Below are 12,212 nucleotides of genomic sequence, written 5' to 3' on the forward strand. Positions count from 1 at the left end.
ATTTTGAGGAAAGGTGCTGTTCCTTCTTAATTACTTGCTGTTTTCGCTGTACTAAGAAGATTAATTACACGCATGGAGCAGAAAAATTACATAGTGACATAGTGCACCTTGAAGTTTGCTTCGAAATAAACGGTTTTGAAAGTTTAGAAAATATGCAAATTCAAATGCACTTCTACTGTGAGTAATACCGTTGAGATAATTTGCAATGACACAAATAAGGTAAGAATAAGAAGAAGGAGAAATATAGCCGCAAGCGGCAATGATCGGCCCTCGCCACGCCGCCGCCACGCCGCCGCCACACCGCCGCCACGCCGCAAGAGGAGGGGGCGCTAACGCGCCCCAATTGTCCTTTTATTACGCCTACTGCTGAATCTGTGACGCTGTCACATCTTCTCCCCTTTGTTTTACCATCAAAAAGCAATTTTAATTTTGAATTCTTGGCAAAATGTGCGGCTTTGCCGCACAGACACCGTGACTCTTTGAATGAAAATGTGGATAACTTTTGATGGTCTTGAAGATGAGTCTCACCAAATTTCAGGTTAATAGGGCTGACGCCCTGGGAGGAGTTTGTGAAAGTCTAAAGTGTAAACATGTTCTGGCGATTTCCCCATTGGAATAACATGAAAGGTTTCGGTCATCGTTACGGCAACGCCATAACAATTATGACATGAGTCATTGACTTTTTTGATGGGGATGCTAAAATTGAGTTGTGTGTCAAATTTCATATAATTTCGCAAAACTAAACATTTAACCTCCATATAAAATCTGTAGGGGGCGCTGTGGCGCCAAATGAATTTATTTCACTTCAAGTAGGTTTAGGGCAAAGAGTTTAACAACTGATTCTAATTTGACGCAATTCGGACTTTATCTGCGCAAACGGCAGAAATTTTAAATATGGGAGATTTCTGAAATTCTAGCTACAGTTTGCGGCTTCGCCGCACAGAGACCGTGAGAGGTATCAATGTAATTTGGATAACTTTTGATGTCCCACTCCTCAGTAGCATTTTCACCAAATTTCAGCTTTTTAGGGCCAACGCCCTGGGAGGAGTTCGTAAAAGTACGACGTTTGGAAAAACTCCGAAGTCATGTTTAGCCATTTTTGAAGCAATATGGCCGACATTTGGTTGGGCGGACGGCGTTGCCGTAATAATATTTTTTACTTCTCTTGTCACCATCTACCTCTGCGCCAAATTTCATGATTCTACGATCAGATTTTTTTTGGGTCATTTCCCATCTCTCAATGCATTTTTGGTACATTTGGGGGCGCTGACGCGCCAATTTTTTTAATTTTAGAAAAGGGAAATAGCCAGAATGTAGAGAGGCACGATTTTTAGAGGCGTGCAAATTTTTGTGACTTTTCGTCAATGTTCACTGGGTGAAAAATAGGGGGGTTGGTCCCGAGAAGAAGAAGAAGAAGAAGAAGAAAGAAAGAAAGAATAATATTCCGATGCGAAAACAATGTTTCCCATTTTTCAAATATCATAAACTATACATTTTCGGAAAGCGCTCGCGCTTTCCTACCTCATGGTGTGGGTCCCTGGTCACTGACGGGTACTTTCGATAATTTTGAGTGGGCTCCGCCCACTTTGTGTTTTTGGCCCTCTATACAGTAATAATGTTCAATTTTTGCCTTACATGCTTATATGCACGGAACATGCAAGAGATGGGGAACGTATTCGTGAGCTACTTAGCGCAAATGAGTGCTTTATATGGGGATGTATGTAAAGTGCTCGTTTAGTGCGAACTTTTGCACGGGCTTCGCCCGTTTACAACGGTAATGTTCCATTTTCCTACAAATAATTAGTATGCACGGGGCGTGCATGAGTGGAGGAGTGCGTTAGTGAGTGTTTGGAAGTGGGCGAGCGCTTCGCGCTCGATTTTGTGCGCACTACGTGCGCACTTTCGCAGCCGTGCTTCGCACGGCCTTACGAGATTAATAGGCCTCTCGCCAGCTTGTGGCGCTCGGGCCTAATAATAAATACAGTAAAAGGTCCTCATCATTACTAGCAGGAAATGTGTTGTTATTGTTATTATTATAGTGGTATATGTCAGGGCATCTAAAGGTCTGGGAGTTTTCATTGCTGGTTGCTTTTAAAATATTATATGAATATGAATAACTGGACTCAAAAACTTTAGCATGTTTTTGTTGAAAGCTATTTCACTATAAATAGTTATTGAAAGCTGAGGGTTGACGGAAACTGTTGAAGAAGTTCTTATTTCACCCTATGACAGAAAACCACAGGTTTAATAACTCAATATCACAACAGCTTAATCCAAGGGGCTTTCAGCTTTTGCATTTTAGAAAACCTAAAATAACATGATTTCATTATTATAGAAACAAATATTTGTTTTGTTAGATGCTCAAACGGATACTATGGCGAGCCCGCAGTCCCTGGAGGTTCCTGCCAGCCCTGTGACTGTAACGGTAACCTGGACCTGTCTTTACCTGAGAGCTGCCATCCAATCACAGGCCAGTGTATGCGCTGTCGCCCTGGTTACGGAGGCTTGGACTGTGACGTCTGTGCTGATGGCTACTATGGGGACGCAGTGACGGCCAAGAACTGCCAACGTAAGTCAACAACATGCTTCAAGGAAAGTTTGGTGTTGAGGTGTTAATAGGAGGATGTTGGATTCTTCTTTTAGTTATGTTATACATCAAAAGAAAGCTGTAACCCACACCTGTTATTATTCATTTTATTCATCATTGAGGGATAAATCTTTTTTTATTTTTTTTTAATCACCCTAACAAAAGAATAATAATAATTTGACTATTATATGGATTCTGCCTGGACTTAATTTATTACAAGTTTATTGCAGCAAATGCCAAAACTAGTGTCTATAAGACCATACTCCAGACACACCTCATGAGTATATCTAACAAAGAATTATCTCTGTGCTTGTTACTGATATTTAGAGTAAATCAGACATAGGCCAAAACTACTGAGTCTCAGCTTTACAAAGACTCCAGCCAAGTGTTTGTGCTCCAAAGGGTTCAGGAACAGTTTGAATTGGGGCTCATTTTAGTCAGGCATTTTAGGAAAAATAGGCCGTCTCTACTGAAATAATGAGAACATGGGAAGAAGACAAACAGACTTTAAAAACATGGAAGAGCTTTACAGATTCAGAAGTGTTTTGAACTCTAGAAAGGGAGAACGACTTAAATAAACCTTTTTAAAGCTTGTTACTATGTTATAGCAATGTTCCCTTATCGACAGACTCGTTCTGAGCATTTCTGCCATTAAATTAGTTCATTACAACTGCTTAAATTTGCATGTAAGAGAAAAGCTAGCGTTCATTTCTCTCTCACATGTAATTCCCTCTGCAGCCAGTAGGTGGAGCCAAAAGGTCAGTTCCTAGTGTGGGAAAAGCCAGAGTGACATTTTTTAAGGTTTTTTTTTTGTTCTAAAATGTGAGAGGGCAAAGTAACGGATCATGTTTAAAGGCCAGTAACAATACATATAATGCATAATATTTGTCCTTTAAAGTAGATGTATCTTTATAAATAATAAAACGTTTGACATTAATATATTTATATTGGATTTGGTAGATATAACCCCGCAATACCTAATTGGGATTTTGATGTCAGTTTGATTGAATGCGGTCTGCTTGGGGCAATATGCAAGCATGACATCAGCGTCTCCATTTATGTGAAAATTAAGTTAATCCATTCGAATCACGCAAACAATGATGTCAATTTACCCACATCAAAAACGGTACAGAGCAGTCTACAGCTACGGCACTAACAACATTACATGATGCAATTCCAAGTAGTCGGCCGGTGCAAGTGTCTCGGCGGGCACATGGCACAGGGGAGTGGTGTTTTGTTGAGGAAACTTAATTTGAGATAAATGATGGCTTTAATTCTCTTGGAAACATGGCGAGGAGCAGGAGGAGCATCTGGAGTAAGAGGGAGAGAGGACGGGGGACAGCTAGGACGAGAGAGGTGAGAAAGACAGATGTGGGAGAGACATTTAAAACCATATGAAACAGGGACAAGAAAGCAAGAGCTGGCAGACAACACGGGCAACAGATGGGGCTGCCATGAAAGTTTATCCAAGCTCTGAAGTGTAATAAAGAGAAGTGTTTAGAGACGTCAGGGTTTTACTACTTCATCAACATATAGAATTCATTTGTGATTGAAGTGAAATAGATTTAGGCAACTGAAAATGTCTTACAATTACACTGATGGTGCTTTGAATTAATAGTAGATCAAATGTATCTCGCAAATTTAAGTTGTGCTTGACAGTGTACGGTATATAAAGTATACATTGTAGGAATAACATTTCTCCCACAAACAGTCCAAAGTCTGTGGCTAAAAGAACTTGTCAGCTAGATTTGATTTTGACCACACCCCCATTTTAAAGCCCCCACATCTCAAACTGGGAAAAAAGATGATGGCACAAGACTAGAATTTCACTCAGATAATAGTTTGAATCTAATCCATGATGGTTACGTTAAAATATTTAAAATGGAAGGGTATCTTGGTACAATATTTGTTTCACAAACTCTTGAGAATCTGGTCGGGCTCGCGCTGTTACTTTTAGCTGCGTGGCGGACCAATCACAGCGCAGACAGACGTACTTTGGCCTATTTTAGCAGATTAAGTAGAGTATTTTACACATAGGATTGCTTTGTGTATTTGAAGAGGAGGAAGAAGTCTATGCTTGACTGGATTTAACAACAGTTTGAATTCTGGGCTCGTTCCGCTGGCGTGAGCCAGGTTAATGGAATGGGCCCATAGGCTTTCTATGGACAAATGACTAAGAATTTGGTTTGGGAGTATGGAAGGTTATTTCTGCAACAGCAGGTGAACCCTTTGAGCTCATTTTGGGTTTAATTTGAAGCTCCTAAATTGGGGATGTTTTCTATTTACATATGGAAAGCCATTCTTAAAATATTTTTTGTGAGGATTTAAAAAAAAATCATACATGTATTTTTAACTGACAACAAAGCAGTTTTTAATTGATTAGCTGTCATCATATCAGCTCTGTGATTATCTTTTATTAAAGGTGCTGTGCCTGATTTTTAAAAAAAAATATTGAGGAAAAAAAACTGCAGTGTCCCAAACTCCCTTTCCTAATGCATTCCTACATACTTATTAGTCATCGTGATGCATTTTAAAGCATTTGTTCACCACTTTCAGATGCCAGAGCAGTGTTTTGTCAGTACAATAGAGCTAACAATGCTTCTAATAGCACACTTCCAGGTTTAAACCCACTTTATAAATACTGCACACAACTCTCTCATTTTGAGCTGCTTTCCCAACATACGTCTCTGTTCAGGGGCAAAACAAATTTAGCTCAATCACATGGACAAAACTCGAAAACAAGCCTATGGTTGCTGAGTCAGGCTCATAATCTGTTATCCAACTGGAACATGTTGGAGATGAACTAAATCCATTTGGTTCTTCCCAACAAAAAGAACTGCCGCTCCTACCATTTCCCTATTCTCTATTTAACAGAATAAGAAGAACCTCTGTAGACTGCTCCTCAATAAGCGGACAAAGGCAGGTGGACAGGCTGACAGATAGTATTAATGCCTGTTTGATAGTGCATTGTTCTGCAGTTGTTTCCCCTCTCCACCCGGGCTAAATGCTTATTGATAAATCAGCCTGATCTATGGCTCCCCACCTCAGTGCCGATCGCCGCTCCTGTCTCCCCATTGATCCTGTACAAATGACAAAAGACCACCAGGAATTATTAAAACACAACAACTCCCTCTCTCGCTCCCTCTCCGGCTATCTGCCTCTATCTCGCTCGGCCCGTCAGCCTCTCTCTCCCCCAAGCGTCGGCTCTTAATGAATTTTATCGAGCCGTGCCTCAGTTCAAGCCGAGTCCATTCCCGCACTATTACACTGTAAAAATCCTTTACTTTTTTATTGTTCTGATGGCCAACTTCTCCTCCGTCTTCCTTCTGTAATCACTCACTTTTAGAGCTTTGGTTTGATGGTCCAGACGTGAAGGAAAAAAATAATTACAGAGTAAATCAGGACAAATTAACTTGGAAGGCACTCCGAGTTGTTGAAATCAACTTGTGTGCACAGCGTCGTACACCAAAAATAAATGTTTCATAAATGTCTCAAGATCAATATACACTTTTGGGATGTTTGGGAAACCACACAAGGCAAATGTATTCTCTTTATCAAAGTTATTACTTGGATATTGAACTGCTTTATTTAAAGTGGTTCAGAAACGTTTTATTTATAACATAATCTCTTCTGCAATTGATAAAAAAGGATCAACTCATTTGGCTCCTCTGCATCCTCTTCTCACTACATCCACAAAAGTTCTCTTTGGTTTCGTTTTCTTTGGGTTTCGTGTGCCTTGATTCTCTCTTTTTTGTTTTGCTTATCATTTGCTGGATGTCGACTGTTTTATGTTCTATGTCATTTTTCTCTCTGGTCTTGTTTTCTTCTTTCATTGTGTTTGTTTGTATGTTGTTAAAAATCTAAAATAATACAGATAAACTGAAAAAAAAAACTTTAAAAAAAAAATGAAAAGGGAAGATTCAAATGAAAATCACAACAAAGAGCAACATTTTCTCTGACAACAAGGCTCTCACTGTGGCAGCCGACAGAACGGGCTCCAGATGGTCTCCTATGGGTGCTGCATGGGGGGTGTTGGACAGACTGCCTGCATGTTAATAGCTCCCTGCGTTTTATAAGATAGTGATGCACGTACAGCCATCGAGGTGTTTGCATATGCGCGTGGGAGGAGGGCATACTGCTGGAATCGATAATATAATGTATATTAATGATAGGGCATCTGGCTTGATATCCCCCTTCTCGTCCAGTGTTCACACTCGGTCTGCTCTAGTGCCTTGAAGAAAACGGACAAGTGTTTGGAAAGCAACATTTGGTGCTAAAGAAGTGTGCCAGCGTGTGCGCGTGCAAAGAAGACAGCCCTGGTGCCAGATGGGAGCTGTGATGTTCAAGCTTTTAATTGTATATATAAAGACTTGAGTGGCATTGATCTCCCTTTTCCCTCTCAGAAGTATTTTAAATGTAAATACAGTTTAGGAAAGGCAAAAAACGGAAGACAGATAAACGATTGACAAAACAGCGTGACATTTTATACTATTTTATATTTGGAGACTATTTGTATGAGAACTGATGATTGATTTCATTAGATTGATAATATCAAGAGGCATTGGTCTCTACTTGCATTTAAAAACAGGAATTTGATCAAAACAGGTTCCATTTGTGACGTTTACCAAATTGTTGGCTTAAGGGGGTATATTCAGACTATAATGTTTCAAATGATCTTCTCAACAAACCAAGCAGTTGAAGCCAAAACACAATATGTATAACTACAGTACTTGTATCTAAATTACTATTCCAAAAGTTGTCAGTGTCTACAACATTACTATCATACATTCTGTAAAATGTCAGATTCCAAGGTTTTGTGGTTGTTGTGGGCTTTTTACTATAACATCAACCACACAACCAATCACAAGATCATCCTGCATGTGTTTGTGAATGATTCATACTATTTATATCCCAGATGAGGTCTTGGCTGCTTGTGTTTAGAGAAACACACTTTACCTCCAAGGGGGATTATCTCAGGTTATCCAGGTAGCAAGGTTATGCAGCTGACTGAATGATGTAAACATACTGTATCTATGTTATTTTTGCAGTAGAAATATGATCTAATAATACGATGGTGATGATAAACTTTTTTTTTTTAGCTTGCCAATGCCAAACAAACGGATCTGTATCTGAAGTGTGCAACCAGGAGACAGGCCAGTGCCAGTGCAGAGAGAACGTAGTGGGTCGACAGTGTGACGAGTGTGTGGTAAGTTTGGAAAGCTCTTTAACAATCCAAAAACATATAGTGCCTGTTTTTATACTTGTTATGAAATAGCAAAACACATACAATAGTTGTTTATGTTTATATGTATGTATTGTGGTGCATTTCGCCATAATATTCACCTTTATATATAGGTATAAGTATTGTTTGGGCCCTTTTGTATGAATGGAAGTTGTGTGTACATGATGTCTTCAACAGGACAAATCAAGTTGTAATCATAATTGCAGTTATTGGTACAATCGTTTATTCATCATGTATTGAAAATAAATATATGGGTGCTTGTTCTGCCCCCACTTGTCTTCAGTGCCATTAAAAACATGCTTTACAAAATACTATTGAGGAATGACAGTAAGTCGTTTTTTCCTCAAGGATACATTATGACCGTTTTCAAAGATCTTTTTCTTTTCTTTCTTTTTTTCTAACGCCCTTGGTTGCGTCTCATAAATCCCCTACATGCATGCGCTTTTTTATTTCTATTTTCTCTCTTATGTAATTTTGTTTTAGTTTACTTGTTTTAAATCCTTTGTTTCAACTTGTGATAGTACAATTTCTCTCTTTTGTCTTTACACTTATTACCTTCTGCAGCGTTCACACTTTTCTCTGCCTTGCTCATGCTAATCACCTCTCTGCTCCTCTTCACCTTCCTGCCTTGTCCCGTCCCAGCCAAACTGCTGGTGGGACCCTGACACAGAGGAGTGCATTCCGTGCCAGTGCAGTCCCCACGGCTCAGTGTCCCAGCGCTGTGACGTGGAGGGCCGCTGCATCTGCCGGGCCGGGTACGTGGGGCGGCGCTGCGACCTCAAACGACAGGGCTATGAGAGGAGGGAGACGAGGAGGCCACTGGAGCGCGTGCCGGTGGAGGCCGTGCAGCAGAGATGGGGAGGCCTGTCCCGCTCTGGGGGCTGTCCCAGGGGCGCGTACAAGCCCAGTGCAGGGGTACAGAGTGCTGCATGGAGAGTGCTGTGTCAGGCTGGCATGGGTTTGGACTGGTGTGCAAGAATGCATTTGGGGCTGGCATTTTGAAACAACAGTAAAGGGGAAACTGATTATGTTATAGAGAGATTAACAAGGTTTTTATGGTGTTTGCATGAAATGTTTGCACCTAAGAATGTAGGATGACGGGTTAAATACAGGCATTTTTATACAGAACTGTTCTTATATTGGAGTGTGGTGAATGGAGCATTTAGGGCTGAATCTAATGGTGATTTTAGTTGTCGACTTGTCAGCCTTTATTTAGATTGGACACTGAGACTTTCTTATGTCAGCCAAACAAAAGTTGAAATATGGTGATTGAAGGCTTCTAGATAAAATGAGAGTTATTTATTATTGAAAATCTGACTTAAATATGTTTTACATTTTAATTTAATGATGCTGCTGTCTTTGTTATAAAAGGTGCGTGTGTCTTAGAAACTGTAAAGTCCAGATAACAATTACCGTTTTCAAAATATTACCGTAATTTTTTTAACATCGACTAGTCATAGTTAGTTGATTAATTGTAGTGGCATTTTATGTTTACAGTATATTACTTGGTATCAGGGATGTGTCTAACAATGACTGCCACTGCATGCAAGAAGTTCTTTTGCATTTATGGTACTGCTACTGAACCACATTTCCATTGTGAATCACATTTCCAGTTCAGCAGGAATCTCATTCATTTCAATGGGGACAGTCTGTGACAAGTCTTAGCAGCTTGAGTAGTGTATAAAGATTGAAGAAATTCATATGAACCAACAAGTCAACAATTCAACTTTTCTCTGTGTGGTTTGACAACAGCTTTGTTGTCTGTATGTATCTTATTTGCTGTCATGATTAGTGGCCCTTTCACAAAACATTTTACTCTTGATCGTTTATTTATACAGGGGAAACCTGACGAGAGAAACTCTTTTTCATGTGTACCCTGTGAAGTATAAAACACAAATAAAACAAATAAAGAGATAAAATGTCAATAAAACATTCAATATACATAAAAGCACACTTAACCAACCATACAGTATAATAAAACCATACAAAGCTAGACCACCAGCATTGTGGGTCATTTTTAACCAGTGCTTTGAATTCTTTAAAAGTTATAAAAATAATTTAATAGTCTGTGTTTTGTTCCATATACAAGGATCTAAGATTTTTTTTTACTGATTCTGTGTTGACTCGGTGCAACTGTAATATAAGAATGTCCTCAGATCTCAACTGAATAAAACTTGTTCTGGTGTTCAACATAATGGATAGATAATCAGGCAAAATGCCAATAAGAGCCTTATAAACAAACAAAAGCGTCCAATGCTGGCGGCGCCTTCCTGAATAAGGACAATACCAGGTCTAGAGCAGGTGTAGAAAGGGTTCAAACAAAGAACTGAACTGGAACTAAACTTGAATGATAACCCTAACCCTAACCTGGAGTAGAACATGACAAAACAAAGCCTAAATCAGAACAAATATAATATAAAAGTGATTTAGAATGTTTGGGACTCATATATGCCATGTTTGCTCACCCCTCTCCCTCACAGGCGGAGACCCACGGCCTCAGCACTGGGGGCATGTGCGTTCCCTGTCACTGTAACTCCTTTGGCTCTAAGTCGTTTGACTGCGACGAGTCGGGTCAGTGCCGCTGTCAGCCCGGTGTGGGAGGGCCCAAGTGTGACCGCTGCTCCAGAGGCTACTTCAACTTCCAGGAAGGAGGGTGCACACGTGAGTATTCAACTTGGTCATGTGCACTTTTACTCTATCTAAATTATTATTACATTACAATATATTAGATAAACTTGGGCAAATACTTTTTATACATAGATAAAAGTTTACATTTTACCAACATTTTCTATTCGAATCACAATGTAAAATGTGTCCACTTGCCACAATGATGGAAAAATAAATGATGATGGGTCTGGTTCACTGTGGCACGGCATTGGTAGGTTTAATCAATCTTATCCTGACCACTTTGTGTGCAGATAATAATAATGTAAGCACACAACATTTTGACCTTCATAAATCGGCAGTGTGTGAAATAGCTCATACGAATAAATCATGTGGCAACCAAAGGATTAAAATAACTTATAGACTTAATGTACAAAGAAGATCAAATGAAATGTTGCTAAGAGAAACTGCTGCTGATCTGACTTTGAAGGTAGAACACAGAAGCTAAAATAAATTCTCATTTGCCTGGTTTCGAAAATATGTTATGAATCAGAAGGAATTGGACATACATCGTGTTTGGTGTTTTTTTGCTACTAATCACTACTAAGCTAGCACCAAAATGTAAATATATAACACTGAACATAACATCTTTTCTTCCCATGTAATCATTTTACTCAGCCAAGACCATGAACATTTTCAATTTGAACTGTTTTTATACTGCACACACCGGTACTTATTTGACTTCTTGTGGTGGGTACTTGTTAACTAAATAAATTTATGGCAAAGTCAAAGAGTAAGGTTTGTGAATTAGTGAATTTATTCCCGGACGTGCAAAAAAATAGAGTGCAAAAATAAGTATTTACAGAATATTTACATGGATTGTCCAAAAATGATATCCAGCATTGGCTCTGGAGCTCGTGCCTGCGGTGCACCCAGCTCCCTCCTCATCCACACACACCTCTTTTGTGGTGCAAGACCATGAACATTTTGAATTTGAACAGTTTTTATATTGCACACACCGGTACTTATTTGACTTCTATTATGCAGTTTTCTTTTGACTCTTTCCTTGGCTGTCATTCAAAAGTCAATTGTTAAATAAAGTACAGTCTTTTATGTCAGTCAGTTAAAAAAGATTGTTTTAAATAGTAATACATTTGTATGGGCTTCTATATCATTCACTTTATGCTAAACGTTGAAACCAAAACGCAATGTGTAATAACTCCAGGCGGGGAAATCTGCCTCTTCTCAATAATAAAAATGCCTTTCTTACTTTTGTTCCAGTTTTATTTCAAACCAGAGATCGCAGTACTCCTTCTGTAAAAAAAATGACTCCTTTAGTCTATTTAGCTCCATAATGTTGATGTATATTGTCAAAAAAACAATACAATGGATGCTAAAAAAACAAAATCAAACTCCACAAAGAAAACATTGGATTCTTAGGTATCCCTGTTTTCCTCTTCAAAACAAGCGTATTCCCATCCATTTCTGTGGCATTGATTGTAGCCCCGTAAAAAGGACCCCTGAAGCCGTCACATTTGCATTTTGAGACCCCTCGTTTGCCGGTTGAAGCATGTAATTGGATGTTATCTGTTTAAACCTCTGAATGATACAAATATGTGTAATTTGTACTTTCTGGTCTAAAAAGTAAAACTGTGTTATTTGAAATACTCTATATAAATAAATAGTTTGTAAAAGTTTCCAAATATCCTAATTAATTTAACATATGATCAGACAGTCGATGCTCTGATTTCTAAAAACTTAAAATAATTATTGATTTTC

General features: G+C 39.0%; 1 protein-coding gene across 4 annotated transcripts in view; it reads left to right on the forward strand.

Moving 5' to 3' along the window:
• The window catches only part of lama2 (laminin, alpha 2), a 230,871-nt gene that overhangs the window by 136,808 nt on the left and 81,851 nt on the right, over positions 1-12,212 (forward strand). For 3 of the 4 annotated variants that reach the window (XM_072445583.1, XM_072445592.1, XM_072445596.1), the window contains exons 21-23: positions 2,358-2,569; positions 7,687-7,793; positions 10,310-10,490. In XM_072445583.1, the coding sequence (XP_072301684.1) occupies positions 2,358-2,569; positions 7,687-7,793; positions 10,310-10,490 (500 nt within the window). Of the gene's footprint in view, positions 1-2,357; positions 2,570-7,686; positions 7,794-8,471; positions 8,745-10,309; positions 10,491-12,212 lie in introns of all 4 variants that reach the window. The other variant, XM_072445577.1, reaches the window with a different exon arrangement.

This window comes from Eucyclogobius newberryi, unplaced genomic scaffold (genome assembly GCF_026437365.1).
Source record: "Eucyclogobius newberryi isolate DKJ021-1_F unplaced genomic scaffold, fEucNew1.0.hap1 SCAF_1, whole genome shotgun sequence".
NCBI classification, from domain to species: Eukaryota; Metazoa; Chordata; class Actinopteri; order Gobiiformes; family Gobiidae; genus Eucyclogobius; species Eucyclogobius newberryi.